Below are 21,582 nucleotides of genomic sequence, written 5' to 3' on the forward strand. Positions count from 1 at the left end.
TAGCTTAATCTCATACTAATTATGTGAACTTACATACTGGTGCTTCACCTATTTCCTCATCCGTAAAATGGGGATTATACCAATCTCATGGGGCTGTTACAAGTCTTAAATGAGAGAAAGGTAAATCACTTAGCACAGTGCCCAATATGTAGTAGAAACTCAATAAATGCTAGCAACTTTCCTCTTCTTGGGTTGCGTCTTAGACAGAACTTCCTTCCTCAATGCTGCCCTCCAGTGGACTAGGTGTCTCCTCCCACTACGTAAGGTGGGTCCCACATGAAAATCCAGTACAGGAAAATCTAAATTTCAAAAATAGGTAAAGTTTATTTTTCCCATTTACTAAAGAGGTTTTTGTAAAGTTTAGGCTAGAGGATATTTAAATTTTGATTCGATCTACACAAGTACAGCTGATTTGCAGTTTTTCAGGAGCTTGTTGCCTATCTAAATTTCCTATCTAAATCTAGCTCATTTCTCATCTAAATCTATCTTCCCTCCTCCCAAAATTGGTGACCACCCTGACTTTCTTGTTCAACTCAGCCTTTTCCCTAGGCAATGTCCCCGCAGTTTTACTCACCCACACAGTTGTCACAGATGCTGCAATGGGAGGCCCGGGGAGGCCGGAAGATCTTGCATGTGTAACAGTATTTCAGTTTCACAATCTGGTTGTTTATCTGGAAATTCTTGATACGAGGGGGTGGTCGCTGGCCCTGGGGCACCGCACCATTGGTAGCTTCTGTAAATCAATAAAGACAGTTAATATCACAGCTAGCCATTATTTGAGCCCAAAAGTCTCACCACCTCTCCAAAACCAATGGGGGCATTCAAAGGTTCCCTAAGCCCCCTGTCTTTTATAGACTAGACACTCAACATCACAGAATATGCCCATAAAACTCCACTAAGTGCATGCAGTTCTGTTGTATACATACGAAAAAGTGTTTCTTCGAGGCTTTTTTTTCTGATTACAAAGAAAAACATTCATTTAAAAAAATAGCTAAAAATACATTAAATGAAAACATCCAATTTCACTAGTAATCAGAGAAATAAAAATTAAAGCACAAAGATACCATTTTTACCTATCATATTAAAAAACATTACAAAGAATAAAAATATATCCCATGTTAGCAAGGGTGGGGAAAGGTCATTCTTAGATCTTATCAGTGAGCAATATGGCAGCTGCTACTAAACTTTTTTTTTCTTCTAAGATGAAGTCTCGCTCTGTTGCCTAGGCTGGAGTGGAGTGGTGGGATCTCAGTCTTGGCTCACTGCAACTTCTGCCTCCTGGGTTCAAGTGATTCTCCTGTCTCAGCCTCCTGAATAGCTGGGATTACAGGGGCCCACCACCATGCCTGGCTGATTTTTGTATTTTTAATAGAGATGGGGTTTTATCATGTTTGTCAGGCCGGTCTCAAACTCCCTGCCTCAGCCTCCCAAAGTGCTGGGATTACAGGTGTGAGCCACCGTGCCCAGCCAGCTACCAAAGTTTTAAACGTGTATATTCATTTACTGATCAAGTCTACTTATAGAAACTTATCAAAATTATGAGATATATGAAAGATGTTTATATAAGGATATTTATATATCCTTATATATAAAAATATATATATTTATATATTAAAAGGAACAGAGTTCCTTTTAATAGTGAAAAACTAAAAATAGCTTCAATGTCACAATAGGAGGTTGGTTAAGTAAATTATGTTATGTGCATAGAATGGAATATTATGCAGCCATTAAAAATGATATAGACAAAAGAATGGTGAAAACAGGAAAATACAATATATGGCAAAATGAAAATGTATGTTAAAAAGCAATATGCATAAAACAATACTATCTTGCAAACATAAAATATATGCATGTGAAAAGAAAAGACTGGTAATACAAAAACAGTTATTGAAATAGAAGTAATGCTTGCTTATTGTAAAAATTTTGGAAAAAAACAGAATAGGGCCAGGCATGGTGGCTCACGCCTGTAATCCCAGCACTTTGGGAGGCTGAGGCAGGCGGAGCACCTGAGATCAGGAGTTCGAGACCAGTCTGGCCAACATGGCAAAACCCCGTGTCTACTAAAAATACAAAAATTAGCCAAGCATGGTGGCACGCATCTGTAATCCCAGCTACTCTGGAGGCTGAGGCAGGAGAATCGCTTGAACCTGGGAGGCAGCCTGGGTGACAGAGCGAGCGAGACTCCATCTCAAAAAAAAATTTTTTTTTGGAAAAAAACAGAAAGTATAAACAAGAAAACATAAAAATCACTGACAGTCTCTCAGCTCAGAGATATTTATATTTTTTGGTGTATTTCCTTCTAATCTTCTATTAACAGGTAAACATTCATAATTTTTAAAAAATTGAGATCATATTATAAATGCAGCTTTCTACCATGAAGTATTTACTTAATATTATATGCTGTGAACATGTTCTCATGGTTAATTTTTTTCTAAAACATAACTACTGGTAATATTCCATCATATACGTGTACTATGATTTATTTAAATATTCCATATTGTTGGGATTTTTTACTATTTAGGTGATGTTACATGTAAAAATTTAAAACATTACAGATAAAAGCTTAAATCCCCTTCAATCACCACCTCAATCCTAGTCCCCTCTTCCCTTCCAAGAACATACTCATGTGTTAAAATTAATTTCTAAAACACAAAGAATAAAGAAAAGAATGGTGAAGTCTAAGCAGTAATACATGAAGTTGCCGGCATTAAAATAGCTACTCATATTTAAAAGAAAAGAAAAAACGATGCACCAAAAATCCTTCTACAGTAATTTGTAAAAATCTGTTTATCTCCTTTAGCTAAACCCTCAGAGAAGTAGAACTACTAGGTCAAAGGGTATGACCCTTTAAAGTACATATTACTTGTTGCCAAACTGCTTCCCAGACAGACCGTATGAATTTGCATGCCTGCCCATCCGCAGCATATGAGAGTGCCTGTCTCATTGCACTCTCACCATGCAGTATAATTCTAAAAACAGAATATTTTTCAATTCACTTTGATTTTAAAAATATCTGCCATATGGAACATTTTTCCTTTTTTTGTGGAGTGGGGTAGATGCTGTGAAATCAAACAATAACAATGTGTCACAAGTCTTAAAAGGATGAGGACAGCTATTCATTAGAGGATAAGCACCAGCATGCCACCTTAATATTCTATGCATATGCTTTCCATGAGGGCACCTGGGAGACAGGGTTCATAGTTCACCTTTCTCAGGAGGCCGTATCAGGCAAGGGTATCACATGACTTCCTCTCTCCCCATCCCCCACCCACAGCATACCCAGTACAGGACTGAATATAAGATGATAAAAACTTGCTAACATAAACATACATACGAACGGAAAAATGTACTCTTCTAGTGAGAGAAACATGCTAAATGCAGAGGCCGCAATGTGACTGCTTGAGTCTGAGCCCCAGGCCCAGTGATCAGGCAGAAAAGAGCTAACTTTGTTAACAACCTGCTATGAGAGGCAGGAGACAAGTCAAGGTACTGCCTTGACTCTCAGTTTCTCCATATGTGAATGGGAAGGGAACTGGAAAAGAATAATCCAGATGGAGAAAAAACAGCACTCACAACTCTTCCTCATCATCTTGCTCCTAACTACTCCTAGTTCTATCGGGTCTCCCCAGGACTCCAGCTGTGCCAGCACACGTCGCCTCTGCTCTCTTCCCACTATCCCCACCCTCACCCCATCCCCAAATAGTTATAGCTCACATGTGCACAAACCCATTTCTCCTTAGCTCAACTAAAACAGGCTGGAATTTTTCAAAATGAAATCCATTAAGAAGCCTAATGGAAAACACAGCTAAAATAAACAAAAGAAATACATGGGCCGGGCGCGGTGGCTCACCCCTGTAATCCCAGAACTTTAGAAGGCCAAGGCGAGAGGATAACTTGAGGTCGGGAGTTCAAGACTAGCCTGGTCAATATGGTGAAACACCGTCTCTACTAAAAATACAAAAATTAGCTGGGAGTGGTGGTGGGCGCCCGTAATCCCAGCTACTCTGGAGGCTGAGGCACGAGAATCACTTGAACCTGGGAGGTGGTGGTTGCAGTGAGCTGAGATCACGCCACTGCACTCCAGCGTGGGGGACAGAGTGAAACTGTGAAAAATAAAAAAGAAGAAAGGAAGGAAAAATAAAAAAGAAGAAAGGAAGGAAGAAGAAAGGAAGGAAGAAGGAAGGAACGAAGGAACGAAGGAAGGGAGGGAGGGAGGAAGGGAGGGAAAGAAAAAGAAAAAAGAAATACATGGAAGCCTTCAAAGCACCCTCAAAGAACTAAAGGCTAGCCACAGATTGGTGCTCTACTGGCACAGCTTCTTAGTCTTACAAGTCCTGGGACCCTTTTTCTTACTCTGTCTAGCTTGGATGCTGACTCAAGCTACCTGGGTACCAAACCAGAGAACCATTTAGGTAGGCACTGCTGTTGATCTGGTGGGCTCCCACTCCCTCCTAGTACTCACATCATAGTCTTCTTTCTCACTGTGAGATCCCAGGATAACTCCTCCTCTGGCCCTGGGATGGTTCTGCTTCAATTTGTGAAGCCACCCTGGCTCCTAGATAATGTAGCACTTCATCTCTGTACCAAAGATCCTTATCCTGAGCTGCAATCTGCACTCTACTGAGCCTGCAATTGCTTCTTTTACCCCTCCTAGAATTCTCAGTGGTTCCTGGCACCACAGCTGCCCCCTTTCACGTTGCATGTTCCCCTAAAGCAGGGTTTTTTGTTTGTTTGTTTTGGTTTGGTTTTTTGAGACGGAGTCTCACTCTGTTGCCCAGGCTGGAGTGCAGTGGCGCAATCTAGACTCACTGCAACCTCTGCCTCCCAGGTTCAAGCGATTCTCGTGCCTCAGCCTCCCGAGTAGCTGGGATTACAGGCACATGCCACCACGCCCAGCTAATTTTTGTATTTTAAGTAGAGACAGGGTTTCACCATGTTGGCCAGGCTAGTCTTGAACTCCTGACCTCAATGATCTGCCCGCCTCAGCCTCCCCAAGTGCTGGGATTACAGGCGTGAGCCACAGCGCCCGGCCTAAAGCAGGAATTCTTGGTTGGGGGGGACATGAATGTGCTTCAGAAGATCTATGAATCCCTGAAATTACATACAAAACTGTGTACATGTACATGCATATAAGCATTTTTATGAGGAGAAGGTTTACAGCTTTCATCAAAAAACCAAAAAGTGGCTCTTGAGCCACTTGCTCGAGCCCCCTCCCACTCTGTGGAGTGTACTTTTGTTTCAATAAATTTGTGCTGGCCGGGTGTGGTGGCTCACACTTGTAATCCCAGCAATTTGGGAGACCAAGGCGGGCGGATCACAAGGTCAGGAGATCGAGACCATCCTGGCCAACATGGTGAAATCCCCATCTCTACTAAAAATACAAAAATTAGCTAGGTGTGGTGGCGTGTGCCTGTAATCCCAGCTACTCGGGAGGCTGAGGCAGGAGAATCACTTAAACCTGGGAGTCAGAGGTTGCAGTGAGCCAAGATCACGCCACTGCACTTCAGCCTGGTAACAGAGCCAGACTCTGTCTCTAAATAAATAAATAAATAAATAAATAAATAAATAAATAAATAATCTGTGCTTTCGTTGCTTCAGAAAAAATGTGTTGGTGACCACCTCTCCCAAAAAAGTAAAAAACCATCCTCCTGGGAACAATACAGCAGGACCTTGGTAACAAATCCTTGCTGAAATGTGACCAAATGCAGTGAAGGACGAAGTCTATGACTTTAGACTGTTGCTAGACCTGCATTACTAAATTCACAGGGTAGTCATGATCTCAGATTCAGGATCTCAGAGAGAAAAGGCTAGAAGTGATTATTAATCTGCAACTACTATTATGATTCCATTCTCTTACTGATTAGGGCCACCCACTACACAGCAGCTTGCCAGCTGGTTGGGAGACTCACCTATCTCCATTTCTATGAAAGCTGCTTCATCTGGTAGCGCCCGAGGAATCACTCCAGGGTCACTGAAGCTGGTCCTCAACAGTGTAGCCATGGAGAAAAGGAAGAGCATGGCAGCAAACACAGGGATGGCAGGAGACAGCTGAACAGCCAGGTAGCGGCACCTGAAGAAAGCAGGCAATTCAGCATTTAATGATACCTACCCTACATTGATCTCCAATTGTTACCAGTATGTCAATCTGGCCCCCACAACAGAATCAGCAGCACCTCAAGGGCAGGGACCATGTTTCTTCTCTTGAATTACCCAAAACTCCTAACATATGGCTTTACCCATAGCAGGAGCTCAACAAATAATTGACTGCTGCCACCTGTAACATACAGAAGACACTCTCGAGGACACTCTCTTACCCCCAAGTCCAGTCTATCCTATCAACCCACTGGGAGCTACATTTCCTCTACCTCAGGAAAGGTTCACACCTGCTAAGAATAGGGAAGCAACTGAATTTGGATTTCTAAGCAACACAGGTTGATCTCACTCTGGGAATCTCCAGGGCTTTTCATATCCACTGATCTGGCATTCAAGCTGAGCTTGATGAAGAGGGAGAAAAGATGAGGACCAACCAGAAAGCAGGTTCACAGTGTCAGACAGAGAGTATCTCAGCATGCTTCAAGACCAGTGAAAACCTTCAGGGCTGTTGACTGACTCTGCAACATCCATTCCTCTGGTCTCCTCAATTAGCTCAGCTAATAAGTGACTAATGACCAACAGCAAGAAAATAAGAAAATCGTTTATCCTTAGTACCCCTTCCCAACAACATGTTCACTCCCCTCTTTCCTCATAATGCATCTGGCAAGCTATTTCTCTTCCTCTCTGAATATCCCAACTCTACTCATCTTTCAGGTGCCAGAGACATCAATATCATTGTCATCATTGCAACTATAATTTATTGAGGGCTCTCCATAAGACAAGCACTGCACTAAGCTCTTCATCTACATTATCCCATCCAATTCTCACACTAAATCTATGAAATAGATTCTACTATACCCATTTGATAGACGAAGAATCTGAGACTTAGAGAATTCTTACCTCCTCCAAAAGGCTTATGCTAAGCTGCACCAATCTCTCTCTTCTCTACTCCCTGTGGTCCTCACTTCCAGAGCCTTGCATTATTTCCTAGCTATTTCTCAGTATGTTGATGGCATCTCCCTCAACTGGACTTCCTAAGAACAAGGACCTAGTCTTATTGGACTGGGAATGCTCGGGTTTGAATTCTGGCTCTACCAGCTCCTAGTTGGGTGACTTAGTTAACTTCAGTCTCCTTATCCATAAAATGAGGATAATAACAGTGCTTGATGAGGTCACTGTGTGGATCAAACACACTAGTATAAATAAAGTGCTTAGAACTGCACTTCACACACAGTAAATACTAAACACTAAGTAAAATGTTAGCTATTAACATTATCACCATGATTCTGTATCTCCCAGAGCTTTAATACAAGGGAACAAAGAAGCTATCAATAAATACTTGTTGATCTGAACTGAATTTCAAACAAAATAAATAGGAATATGTGAGGAGAGTTATCGCTGACCTATTTTTATCCTCCTCCTCCTGAGGCACATTTCTCCTTGAAAACAGAGTTTTCACTTGGAGGCAGACTATAAGTGGATGAGCAAGGAACAGAGAGAGAGCAGAGAAAGTAAGCTAAGAAAAACGCTTACCTCATCAGCACGGGGAGTAAGCAAGCTGCTGGCCATTCAAAGCAAACGTTTAACCTCCAGTTATATATTCTCTGCAGTTTTGGAACAACCCCCATGAGGTCTTCCCCTAGCTCCCTGCCACACACACAACTTCATGGGGGGACACAAGCCAAGTTTTATATTAGACTAAGCAGTTTTTGATGAAGGTGAACATATGTACTGAACCTGGAGGATGATTTTAGTGACTTTTGTGTTTGCTTGCTTGCTTATTTTTAACAAAATCCTTCATCTTAAGTTGCTTTTTTAATGATTTACTTCCTTCTCCTAAAAGCCAAGGGTTGGGGGAAAACTGGAGAACTGAAGGATCTGGCAGCTGAGTTCAGGGTAATTAAGGTTCTTACATATCACTAGCTTGTGGATTACCCTATTTTCCACTACTCCTTTTCACTGGTACAGATTAACCAAAAAGGGAATTCAGAAGCGAAAATCACCCCCACTTATCAGGAACCCAAAGGATGCAGGAGAAGCATGAGGCTTCATTTCATGAACAAGCCAAGTGAAATTACCACACTAACAGCAAATAGGAATCTTCCTGGCCACTGCCCATCACTAAGATCATTCTTGAAAACAAAGAAGTAATGTCTCCAGGACGCAAACTGCCCTGGATGTATAGTCTCCAATCAAAAGCCTTAAAAAATCAGATGTATCTGATTGGCCACCAAAGAGAGTTTAATTTTTTTATTAAAGGGAAAACATACAGAGTGAGTAGAGCAACAGCAAAAAATTCTAAATTAATGCTGCCCCGCTGCACAGAAGGACCCGAGCTTAACTAAGTCCAGTTCCAACACCTGCTTGTAGGCCAGACAAAGGACAACTTAGATTTGAATTACGCTATGCCATCAAGGATAAAGGTCTCTGTAATCTCCACACAGAGCATCTTCTGCACCTGCTAAAACAATCCACTCTGTATGTCAACAAGTACACAACAGGCCTATTGTATTGTTCTCCTCCAGAGATGAGGTTATTGGCAGCCAGTCGTCTCTAGTGAGTGGGTGTGGCTGGGAAGCCAGATGTGGGACTAGCAGGCCTTTCTACTCTGAGTAAGGGGAAACTTCGAGCGCCAGCCACTAAGACTTTTGTGAACTACAACCCATAGTGCTTGTCTTCAAAAGTTATGATAAAAAATACCCCCACCGGGCGTATTGGGAAGGGAGGATTGGGAAGATATTTGTCAAAGGACATAAAATTTCAGTAAGGAAGAATAAGTTCATGAGATCTATTGCCCAACATGGGGACTATGGTTAATAACACTATATTGTATACCAGAAAATTGCTAGGAGAGTAGATTTTAAGTGTTCTCACCATTAAAAAAATAAGTATGTAAGGTAATACATATGTTAATTAGCTTGATTTAACTATTCCAAATGTATACATGTATCAAAACATCATATTGTATACCAGATATATATATATATCTTTGTATATATATCTTTATATATATATATTAAATATTTGTCAATTTAAAAAATACTTCAAAAATATCACCCTAGGCTAATCCCATAATTGCTATAAGCTGGAAGTCTGTCTCTGACAAGAATAAGCTACGTGAAAGTTTGGTGGTAATTCCCAACACAGACCTCCAAAGTCAGGAGTATCCTCAAACATCACTAATTTGTCTTAGATAAAGACTAGATCAGCCAGGCGCAGTGGCTCACACCTGTAATCCTAGCACTTTGGGAGGCCAAGACAGGTGGATCATCTGAGGTCAGGAGTTCAAGACCATCCTGGCCAACATGGCAAAACCCCGTCTCTACTAAAAATACAAAAATAAGGCCGGGTGCAGTGGCTCATGCCTGTAATCCCAGTACTTTGGGAGGCTGAGGTGGGCGGATCACAAGGTCAGGAGATCAAGACCATCCTGGCTAACATAGTGAAACCCCGTCTCTACTAAAAATACAAAAAATTAGCCAGGCGTGGTGGCGGGCGCCTGTAGTCCCAGCTACTTGGGAGGCTGAGGCAGGAGAATGGCGTGAACCCGGGAGGTGGAGCTTACAGTGAGCGGAGATCGTGCCACTGCACTCCAGCCTGGGCGACAGTGCAAGACTCCATCTCAAAAATAAATAAATAAATAAATAAATAAGCCAGACGTGGTGGCATGCACCTGTAATCCCAGCTTACTCAGGAAGCTGAGACAGGAGAATCACTTGAACCCATGAGGTGGAGGTTGCAGTGAGCTGAGATTGCACCACTGCACTCCAGCCTGGTGACAGAGCAAGACTCCACCTCAAAAAAAAAAAAAAAAAGACTAGATCAGATCTGTCATCCACGAATATAAGCTAATTGTTTTTGAAACTCCCTATATCACTCCTTGGAATAATAATATCCATATACTTCTTAAAACAGAACTCTCCCGTATTCAAAGTACCAAGAGGCCTTTCTCCTTCCTGGGGATTAGAGTTCCTTTTCTCCCTTGTGAATTTTATAAATGCAACCATGTCCCAACTAAGTCTTCATTTCTGCCACCTGAAGGGACATCATCATTTTAAACCATCCTCTACTGACTTCTTGACTGTCCTCAGGCTACCATAGCTGGACTAGACAACTGGACTCCCACATGTCCCCTCAGGCGGCACGGTGGTACTGACCAGCAGTAACCATCAGTGCCAGGCTGGGCTCATGTGTTGTGTCCCATCCCCCATCCCTAGCATGCTAATTCACTGGAGGGATGATGATAATGACACAGACTTCAATTCACATGAAAACACTCAGAAGAGATTCATGAGTAGAATGGGTAAGAATCTAGACAGAGAGCTATGCCTTACAGATTGGCAGCTTGGATTGGTGTTCTGTACAATACACTGCTTCTATGCCTCCCTAACAGCTTTCTTGCTATGTTTTTTGGTTTGTTTGTTCTTTTATCAATGTAATCAGTCAGCCAACAAGTACTTGTTGGTCTAACAAATGAAGAACAAGGGAAATAGGAGTTAATTTTGTTGGGGAAAACATAACTGAAATATGAAACAGCTAAAGAATAAGATGACCGATAATCAAGTGTTAGAATGGTGACTCAGCCTCTAAGGGCTGTAAGTGGTCAGGGAAGAGTTCTGTAGGGGAGCTGCTGGCTGCTTGAAACTGCTCCAGTAGCAGCTGGTAAGTATGACTTTAAGGAAGAAGGCCCAAGGATCAGAGCCCCATGATACTCTTTGGTCACACATGAGAGAAATAAGCCTTTGCTATAATACCTCCCTGATATGGATGGCCATCTGTCCTCTTACTACCTACCTGCTACTGACTGAATGTCTGTATCCCTGCAAAATTCAGATGTTGAAATCTTAACATCCAATGTGATGGATTTTGGAGGTGGGGCCTTTGGGGGGTGATTAGGTCACCTAAGGCTCCACCGTCATGAATGGGATTAGTATCCTTATAAAAGAAATCCTAGCAAGCTCCCTCGCCCCTTTGGCCATGTGAACACACAGAGAGAAGACAGCCATCTATGAATCAGAAAGCAGGCCTTCATCAGTCACCAAACCTGCAGGCATCTTGATCTTGTACTTGCCAGCCTCCAGAACTATGAGACACAAATTTCTGTTGTTTATAAGCCACCCAGTTGATGGTAGTTTCTTACAGCAGCCAGAACAGACTAAGACACTACCTCTAGAACACAATAAACATGTAGAACCACCCATAAGACTGTTTCAAGATTCTTCTGATGACCCTCAGAGTCTGCTGAGAGGGGAAGTTTCCCTTAACACTAAAACATAATTTACAATCAGCCTCCAGATTTACTTCTATGTGAAGGTCAGAGAAAAATGTACAACCCTTTTTTGCTCCAGTAGCAATAAAGAAAATTAACCAAACAGGGACACTTTCAATTCTGAAGTGAGAAGCCATCCTCTCATCAAAATCTCTATCCAGGCAAACCCGCTCAGTAGTTTCCAAATTTCAGTTATAATAACAAAGTTCAAATTTCAGTTACAATATACCCCTGCTCGAGAACTTAGAACCATTCACTGCTGCCTATTATATTATGCCCCAAACTCCACAGGTCAGTATTCCAAGGCTCTCCATTAACTGGCCTTATCTAATCATCATCATAAGGGCCCTGTCTTCCCCACTCCATTCCAGAAACATCCCACTAATTAATTAGTCTGAATTAGCTAGCTTCTTGCTACTGCAAATAGCCTAAGGTACCTCCTTTGTTCTTAAGCACAATACCAGCTCCAACATCTCTGAGGAGAAAGATTTAGGAGTCTCTTCTTTCCCTCAATAACATCTCAACTGATGTCAGCATGTTGGGGAACATCTCTGTTCTCTGGGCTTGCTTTTCCCAAAACAGAGGATCACTGTATTTAATTAAGACTCATCCTCAAAAGATGGGAGAGGCATTCAGTGGAGACTGACAATGTGAAACTCATTACCACAAATAGAGGCTGAAATAGAGGCTGAAAATGTAGAGAAATTCTGAATGACAGAACCATAAAGAATTATTAAAAGAGCCAGGCATGGTGGCTCACACCTGTAATCCCAGCACTTTGGGAGGCCAAGGCTGTTGGATCACTTGAGCTCAGGAGTTCAAGACCAGCCTGGGCAAGATGGTGAGATCCTGTCTCTACAAAAAATACAAAACTTAGTCAGGCATAGTGGCTCACTCCTATAGTCCCAGATACTTGGGAGGCTGAGGTGGGAGGACTGTTTAAGCCCAGGAGGCAGAGGATGTAGTGAGCCAAGATCACACCACTGCACTCCAGCCTGGGCAAGAGAGGGAGACCCTATCTCAAAAAAAAAAAAAAAAAAGAGGAAAAAAAAGAATTATTAAAAGAAAGCAAACTGCCGCCAGGTGCAGTGGCTCACGCCTGTAATCCCAGCACTTTGGGAGGCAGAGGTGGGCGGATTACCTGAGGTCAGGAGTTCGAGACCAGCCTGGCCAACATGGAAAACTCTGTCTCTACTAAAAAATACAAAATTAGCAAGGCGTGGTGGCGCATGCCTGTAATCCCAGCTACTCAGGAGGCTGAGGCAGGAGAATCGCTTGAACCCGGGAGGCGGAGGTTGCAGTGAGCCGAGATCGCGCCATTGCACTCCAGCCTGGGCAACAAGAATGAAACTCCGTCTCAAAGAAAAAGAAAGCAAACTGTTCAGGAGATACAACCCAAGGAACTCTTGGGAAGAACTCTCTCAAGGAACATACTTCATCAGGAAGTTAAGTTTAGCTAAGTACTGTAACAGATTGTTATCAAAGAGGCAACTATGTCTTTCTAAAACTCATTTGGTTAGCCAAGTCACAGACAGAATCCGAAGCTAGATAAAGCCAAGACTGACCTCCATAGAGTCATTCCCCAGAGAATGCACTCTTGGTTACAGAGCACAATATAGTCACTTTTTCCTCTTCCCAATCTCACATAAGGATGCTCTTCAGGAACCTGGACCTTGTCACTGTGGGCACTAACATTCTGGCATGTCAAAGTTTGGCTTTGGTCTACATAGTCTTGTGTCTCCTCAAACCTAGTAAGTTCATATTATCAGGTCTGCTTTTTCTACTTCACCTGTCTGCCAGACATGCCTCCTCTTTCTTTATTTTATTTTATTTATGTATTTATTTACTTAGATGGAGTTTTGTTCTTGTTTTGTTGCCCAGGCTGGAGTGTAATGGCACAATTTCGGCTCACTGCAACCTCCACCTCCCAGGTTCAAGTGATTCTCCTGCCTCAGCCTCCCAAGTAGCTGGGAATACAGGTGTGCACCACCAAGCCCAGCTGACTTTTCGTACTTTTAGTAGAGACAGAGTTTCACCATGTTGGCCCGGCTGCTCTCAAACTCCTGACCTCAAGTGATCCACCTGCCTCAGCATCCCAAAGTGCTAGGATTACAGGCATGAGCCACTGCGCCCAGCCCACGCTGCCCCTTTCATCAGGATAACTCACTAAGTAACAATGTACAGAGCACACATTGCTCGATTTTTCTCCAAGCCATCCTCATCTTGGCAGCAGGGACCAGGAGTGACCACAGCAGTGATGATCCCTCGTTAACTCACAAAGCTCCTGATAGGCTTCCCTGTTCCTGCAAGGCTACCAGAAATGCCATGCTGCAATACCATCAGTTCTCTACAAAGATGCCTTCATTTTGTAGGAGCATAAGCTTGGGAGACCCAAAGAGCCTAGACGCCATTGGGCAACACACACACTAGCTCGCAAGAATCCAGAATACGCTGGCCTAGTATTTGGTACTATGTACACTTTACTAAAGCATGTGTGTTTGAATGTCTTCAGGATTCCATAGCCAAAGGGTAACAACGAACAATGAGATGAAATGTCGAAATTAGAAGAAAAAGCCCTGAGTCAGTATAGAGACGTTGGCTGGCCAACTCATCTTGATGAAGGAACCTCACTTCTGTGGGCCTGGTTTCCTCACCCACACAAGGATGGAGATAGTCTCCAAAGCCCTTTCCAGATCTACCATCCTATGATTCTGTGGGTCAAGATTGTTAAATTTTAAGTACATCCAGAATGTTTTAATTCAGCAACACTTATTGGCCATCTACTCTATGTAAGGCATGGTAGAGAGCACTGTGGGGGCTACACAGCCATTGAACATAGTCTCTGACCTTGAAAGAGACTAGCTGTGGGGGACAACAACAGTTAGAAGTGTAATCACCATATAGCTCCAAACTATAAGAAATGTCATGTGATTATCTGTTGAATAAGCGGTGTGTACAATTAGCCCAATGAATGCAGAAATTACTGGAAAGTTTTCATGAAGAAAGACTCAAGAAAGAATTTGAAAGAGGGGTAGAATTTGGATAGGCTAGAAAAGTATTTTTTGTATTGATTACTATTGATTACTAAGCAGTGTTACAAAGCTGTTTTCAGTTCATCCAATTCAATGACTCTTCTGCCAATATATACATCAAAAGCTCTAATGGGGACCAATCTGACAGAACCTGGTCTGACAGTGCCTTGATAAGATTTCCTTCATATACAGAGGCCACAGTGAGACCATAAGCACTGATTATAGCAGCAAACTGCTTCTGCTTCAGGGGTCAAGAGTCTCATAGTCATTCTTGCCACAAGAGAAGTCTGAGGACCTTGACCCCACTAGTGGCCAGGTCAGAAAGCTAAAAGAGAAAGCTGGAAGCCAATTCCAGGAGACAGTGCACTTGTTCCTTTCTCCAGGATCACACTTTATCAGGAAGTTGAATTTGACTGAATACCACGATAGCCTTTCAGTAGCTGGATGGCTCCTAGGTTGTCAGTGGCATTCTGCTACAGTGTCCTGACACTTCAGGCCAAGCTGGTAGCTATGTGTTCATCGCGCAAGATGGATAGAGCTTGAGCGGAAAGAACTGAAAATTGTTCATGTGCTCAAAGCTGAAACTGGCAATACACACTCACATTTCTTAAATACCTCACCCTAAGAATTAATTAGAAAATCCTTTTTCTTTAAGCATTATACCATTTTTCACTCTGCTTTTAAACTTAAATACGTTTACCATGAATACAATTATATTTAAATATAGCAACCTACTGGTAATCTATAATCTCCTTTTGTGTGTATTTGAGTCTTCCAGACAGACACAGAGTTATACAGAATTTCAGGTTCTTGGAGTTGCAACAGGCTTAGTGAATATTCGGCCAAATTTCTACTCTGTGACAGCGGCCCTGAGAGAGACCCCCCGGCTTCTTCAGAAACACCTCTAACAGGCCGGGCGCAGTGGCTCATGCCTGTAATCCCAGCACTTGGTGAGGCTGAGGCGGGTGGATCACTTGAGGTCAGGAGTTCGAGACAAGCCTGGCCAACATGGTGAAACCCTGTCTCTACTGAAAATACAAAAATTATTTGTATGCGGCAGGTGTCTGTAATCCCAGCTACTCGGGAGGCTGAGGCAGGAGAAGTGCTTGAACCCGGAAGGCAGAGGTTGCAAAAGCAGAGATCATGCCACTGCACTCCAGCCTGGGTGATGGGGCAAGGCCCTGTCTCAAAAAATAAATAAAAAATAAAAAATAATTAAAAAAAAAAAAGAAACACTCTAACAATACAGAGCTAACTGGCCCCAGGATGGACAACTTTTTTTTGTTTTATGTATTCAATCTACTATCTGTCCACTGAAAATTACAGGTCACTCATTTGAAAAGTCTTCTAGAAGATATGTAAAGGCATAATCCAAAAATAAAAGGACATCTGCCAGCACTGCTAACATTATGCGTCTTTCATTAAGGGGCACCCACATGCCTGACCAGACTTCTCAAGCCATCTGGCTGGCCCAGAGCTGTGCTGTAGGCAGCTATAAATCAACTCACACTTGTTCCTAAGCACCTGCTACAAGCAGGACCCTGCTACTAAAATGCAGCTCCAGATGTGCCTCAAGATTTGGACTATCTTCCCACAAGGCAAAAATGCAGCAGCCAGAGGATGTGGATTCTCTACTCCTAGACAATGTAAGAATGAAAATAGATCACCATTTGTCTATTCAGACACCCTCACCTGCCTGAAGGCAGGGGGCTAGATCAACTGATTTCCTGAGGCCTCACTAAGTTCTTTTTTTTTTTTAAGACAGAGTCTCACTCTGTCATCCACGCTAAGATCTCAGCTCACTGCAACCTTCGCCTCCCAGGTGCAAGGGATTCTCCTGCCTCAGCCTTCCGAGTAACTGGGACTACAGGCAGGCAACATCCACACGGGGCTAATTTTTGTATTTTCAGTAGAGACGGGGGTTTCACCATGTTGGCCAGGCTGGTCTCAAACTCCTGACCTCAAGTGATCTGCCTGCCTCGGCCTCCCCAAGTGCTGGGATTACAGGCATGAGCCACTGCGCTAAGTCCTAATACTAACAAAGCAGCCCACATTTTGCTCCCCAAACCCTGCCCCCACTATGTGGTGGACAGGAAATTATAGACGCCAAAGAAAAAGGCCGACCAGAAGGAGATTTCATTCCTCAGAGGCATGCTGGTGTACCTTGTACAACCTGTCACTGGCTAGGCACAAGGCAGCCACCACCTAAAGTGTCTATGTGTCTGTATATGACAGACACACACACACACAAGCACGCACATTCACAAACAGAAATTCCGCCATTCTCAGTACAAAGTATTCATCACCAGGGTCCTCTCCTCTGTGGTCACATTTCCACCTCCCCACTCCACTCCTCTGCTAACACATTTACTTCCTTCTCCCCTCTTCTTCCCACTACTCCCTCCGCCAGCCCTATCTTCAAAAATATTTAGTCTTTCACACAGACAGCTGGTACTCAATTAAGTTTTACAAATAACCTCACCCTTCAAAATGCAAGAAATAACCTCGGGGGGGAAGTCATCATGGTAGAAAACTCAACCTGCCTCTGTCAAACAGTAACTTGGCTAATTAGAAGCTTCATCCCACCAGCGGTTTTCTTCAGAGGCCTGCAGGGGCCTCAGTGGAACAGATTCCAATCAGATTCTTCTGCTGGCTCCCAGATACAAAAGGGGACAAATGGCAATAGCTCCAAATTTCAAGTACCCCTGGCCAGTCAAACCAGAGGTTTCCTGGGCCCAGAACTACCAACTAACTCAAAGCCTGGGAACAAGGCTCATCTCTGTTTGGAATAGTTGCAATAATAAAAATTTAACCTGGGGGTGGGGGTGGGGACAAAAAGAGAAAAAGAGAGGAAGAATGATAAAGAACAGAGGTCAGCTTTGCACTTCCAAGAAGAAGCAGGGCAGGAATGAGGCAAGGAAGACTTGGAGAGAAGGGTGAGGAGAAGGAAAAACAATTTTTAACGCTAGGGGCTTATGCCTGCCTGACTACACATGCTCACTGGTACCACACACAAGCACGTGCGTGCACACATGCACACATACACACTCATTCAGGGAACTCAAACTGGAAAGCAAATAAGAAGCCTTCAGCAACCTGCCTGACTTCGCTAAACACTTCACAAAGTCAGCAGTAGCGGCAGCAGCAGCAAAAGGACCTTTAACAAAGAGTTCCTCTGACCTTACTTTCCCAGCCCCATTATAAACTGGGTCCCCCTCCTCTGCTGTTACTCAAGCCAGCTGCAACCACCCAAAAGTCTGGCAAAGCAGCCCAAAAATCACTCTGGGTGCACTGGGAAAGCCTGAAGCCCTCACAGAAGGACAAAAATGAGCCCCAAGGGACCAGAGCTCATTTTACTTCCCCACTAGGCTGGCCAAGGTGCCCCCTCCTACCTCCCATGGCCACACCCCAGCATGAGCCCTCCATTTCCAGGTCACCCATGTACATACACCATAGCACACTCACCTCAGGTGTGGCTTACAGTCCACACACACACCTCTTGGCTCTCAAAGGCCTCCTCACAGTAATCCCAAAACAATTAGCAATGCTCCCATCCCTAGAGTGTAGAGCATTCTCAGCACACCCAGGAGACACGCCACAGTGCCCTAGAATCCAGCCGGCCACCTCCCCTAGAGACGAGACCTACACAGACTTCAAACAGTGGCTCGAGTACGAGGTATTACACCACAGAAAAAAAATCACTCCAAGGCTGGTACCAGGCATACACAGAATATAGAGTTGTTTACGTTGAGTGATTTTGAGGGAAAGAGCAACTCACTTCTAATAAGCACGTATGTGCCACGCACACAACTAGTACGTGGTCCAGCTGAGGCTGGAACTAATCCGTAGGTTCCCAACTCAGTTGGCTTTTCACTGTAACAGCTAGCTGAGAGCTCAGCCTTAAGGAAACAGGACCCAGAATAACAAAATAGGTGAGGAGTGCTGAGTGACGTAACAATGAGGGGTGCCCTTAGGTTTGTGTGCAGGGGAGGCCATCTGTCATTTAGCTTCTAAGGAGACCACTAAAAGGGAGAGGTGAGTAATTAAGACAAACTTCCTTTTTCCCAAGTCTATCAAGGATAGCTCCAAATCAGTACTACAAAATTGGTATCAAAGGTATTGGTCTTTTTAGGAAGCACATACTCTGTGATGACCACGAAGCAATGAATTCAGCTGGCATCTCTACAGACATTGCTCAAGAGGACGTTAAAGTCATCCAAGGACCAGCCCCAAACTCCCCAGAAAGCAGGTTCTTCCCCTGGACCCAAAGTAACCATAATCAGGCAACTCTACTCAACCGAAACTCACTCAAAGGCGAAGAAGAGTGTACATGTCCCCAGGATGAGGAAAAGGGTCAGGTAGAAAATGCCCTTTTGCCGGGCCATCATGACGCGGCCATCACAGCAAAAGGTGTTCCTGCCTGGGAGTTTCTCCCATTTCCGTGTCACCTTCTTTCTCACCACCATCACAGACATGATTGGAATTCCTGCTCCAAAATGCGTTTTGCGATTACACGAGAGAAGAAACAGAGGCTGAGCCCAGCTTTAAAATCACGTTGCCTGCTATTCCTGCCGCTGGGTCAAACATCATCAAAAGTCCAATTGCTAGCCCTAAGAAAAAGCAGAAAAAGAAAAAAAAAAATGAGGCAATAATAAGAAAATACAGTTCAACCCTCCTTTCCCAGAGACAGAAAGTTGAAAACTGACTGAAGGGGTGGGGACGGGGAAGTGGGAAAAGTTTATTTCCAATTCGTGTTTGTTCTCTAAAAGAAGGTATGATTAAAGGTTCTCAAAAAAGGAAAGGGGCTAGTATTTCTTCTTAAATAAGCCTCTATGCTTCCAATCTAATGCTGATGATCTGATCATCACAGAACCTTGGAACTAGAGAGGATTTTATAGGTGATCGTGCCAACTATTAATACTCTGTTTTGTAAATGAGTAAACTGAGGACCAGAGAGAGGAAATAACTTATCCAGGGCCACACAGCAGCAATGCTGATACTGCTAACTTCCAGTCAAGGGCATGTTCCACTATGCCACAATGTTCTTTCAATATCATTAAAAGGACTCTAAAAATAATAGTAGAGTTTCTGTCCTTATAAAGCCTCCCTCCCTTCCTCCACTTCACCTTCTTTCTTCAATTAGCCACTCGAATATGAATCACAGTGGGGAACAAGTCACCCTCTGGCAGGGCCAGGAGGTTCTGGACGCTCTGTGCACATACATGCATTGTATTTACACAAAACAGATTTCCCCTCATCAAACCCTCTGCAGCTTCCTGAGTCCGGGAAATGAAACAATCTGGCTGGTCTAGCCTAACATTTGTGGGAATCTTAATGAAACCACATCAGAGACCTGTAGGTGAAAGGCTGACTTAAGCAGGAGAGATTCTGGAATGGTTGGTGACTGCTGATGGCTGGTTGGGGGGTGGGGAATGGCAGCAGCTAAGAAAAGTCACAAGGGCGCTTTCTGGGGCATGTCCTAAGTACCATCTCTACTCAGCATCCTGAATTCCCAGGCCCAGACTTTCTCAGCCTCTGCCACCCTTCTCCTCCACTCAGGTGTGGTGCTGTGGCCTCTATTTACCGACACCACATGCCCCACGCTGGCAGGACTGAGGCGGAAGCCTGCAGCCCGACGGAAGGAGGGAGAAACGGCCAACTCGAGATCATTCCCGGGCTGGAGAGGGCAAAGGTCCAAAAACAGCCTAGGAGCGGAGCAGGGAAACGAGAAGGTAGAAGGCTCGGGGAAGGGGAGGGGGACCCAGAGGTGCAGAGAACCCGTTCTTTGTGTAAAACTAACCTGGAAGACAATCTCCTCCCGATAAACCGGCCCAGCGGGAGAAGGGAGACCAGGAAGGGGGAGCCGGCCTGGAAGAACAAAGATCAAAATCCGTCGGGAAGCAGCGACCGGCTCCCCAGCGGGGGGCCGGAGGCCGGAGGCCGGAGTCCGGGGCCGAGCCGCGGGCGCGGCCTCTTGAGGCCCGCCCTGACTCCGCCACGCCGCGGACCACCGCCCCAGGCAGGTTGGGACGCGCGCCTCATCCACACGCACACGCAGCCACACGCTCGTACACACTCACACACGCCCCGCCACGTGTAGTCACCCCGGGCCAGGGGCTCGGCGGCTGCCGAGTTGAGAAGGGCGGTGCCGACGTCCCCGCGTCCAGGCGCCGCGTAAGGGGAGGCAGCCCACCCTGCAGCCGAGCCCGGGAGACCCCCGCCCCCACCCCTCGTTACCTGAACCACGGAGACCCAACTCGGCCGGCAGCTGACGGCAGGAAACGGACCGTCCCAGGGAATCGCGTCGGCAGCCAAAGGTGGCAGCGACTTCTCCTCCCCGGGCCGGGAGGCTGTCTCCTCCTGACAAGGGGCCCCAGTGGTCGGGGCCCTAAACCAGCTGTGGCAACCGCCCACCACTGGCCAAATGGAACGCTCCTCACGTCACCAGGTCGCTCCAGTAGTTGCTCGCCCTCTATTGGCCGATCGGCCTCGGCGCCTCCGCCCCGGCCGCCCCTATCCCGAACTGCCATTGGTTTTGCCGAACGCCACTCGACGATGCCTCCGCCCACCCCTCCACCCATCTCCCTGCTGCATGCCCACCTGCCAAGCCACTGCCAGCCTCTCTTTGGGGTCTGAGCGCCAGTATGTGAAGTGTTGCCTTCTATTAATATAGTTACGCAGAGACGGAGGTTAAGGGTAGTGCCGATGGGACAGCGAAGGGTGGAACCAGCCTACACACAGACGCGCGCGCGCGCGCGCGCACACACACACACACACACACACACACACACACACACACACACACACACACACACACACACACACACAGTGAGATGCTGAAGCAACACTAGCTCACAGATCCGGGTGCTCACCCCAAACTAGGTCTGCCGTGGGCCTCTCCAGCCCTACTTGCATTTTAAAATCAACCGCAACTTGAGATTTTACTCTTTATCAGCATAAAAACAAGTCCTCTGCCTCCCAAGTCTCATTCAGTAGCCAGGGACCCCATATCTGTCCCAGTCACCCTAGCCTGCATCTCTAAGGCTTTCAAATCAAAACACACAAACAAGCATAAAAAGCATGTTGTAAAGGATAAATGTCCCCAAGAACATATTATCATTTTGCAGCACCTAAAACAACTAATTGATATTAATGGAGTTAAAGAAACTCCTCTGAGGACATAAATTC

At 44.8% G+C, this 21,582-nt stretch overlaps 1 protein-coding gene across 1 annotated transcript in view; it reads right to left on the reverse strand.

Moving 5' to 3' along the window:
* The window catches only part of ZDHHC9 (zinc finger DHHC-type palmitoyltransferase 9), a gene marked incomplete at its 5' end in the record, with an annotated part of 39,418 nt that extends 18,623 nt beyond the window's left edge, over nt 1-20,795 (reverse strand). Inside the window, 5 exon segments of the mRNA NM_001133280.1 lie at nt 575-733; nt 5,910-6,070; nt 18,703-19,004; nt 20,195-20,262; nt 20,632-20,795. Of these exon segments, the coding sequence (NP_001126752.1) occupies nt 575-733; nt 5,910-6,070; nt 18,703-18,869 (487 nt within the window).
* Between the last annotated feature and the right edge of the window lie 787 nt (nt 20,796-21,582).

The sequence above is a fragment of the Pongo abelii genome, chromosome X, assembly GCF_028885655.2.
Source record: "Pongo abelii isolate AG06213 chromosome X, NHGRI_mPonAbe1-v2.0_pri, whole genome shotgun sequence".
In the NCBI taxonomy this organism is placed as follows: Eukaryota; Metazoa; Chordata; class Mammalia; order Primates; family Hominidae; genus Pongo; species Pongo abelii.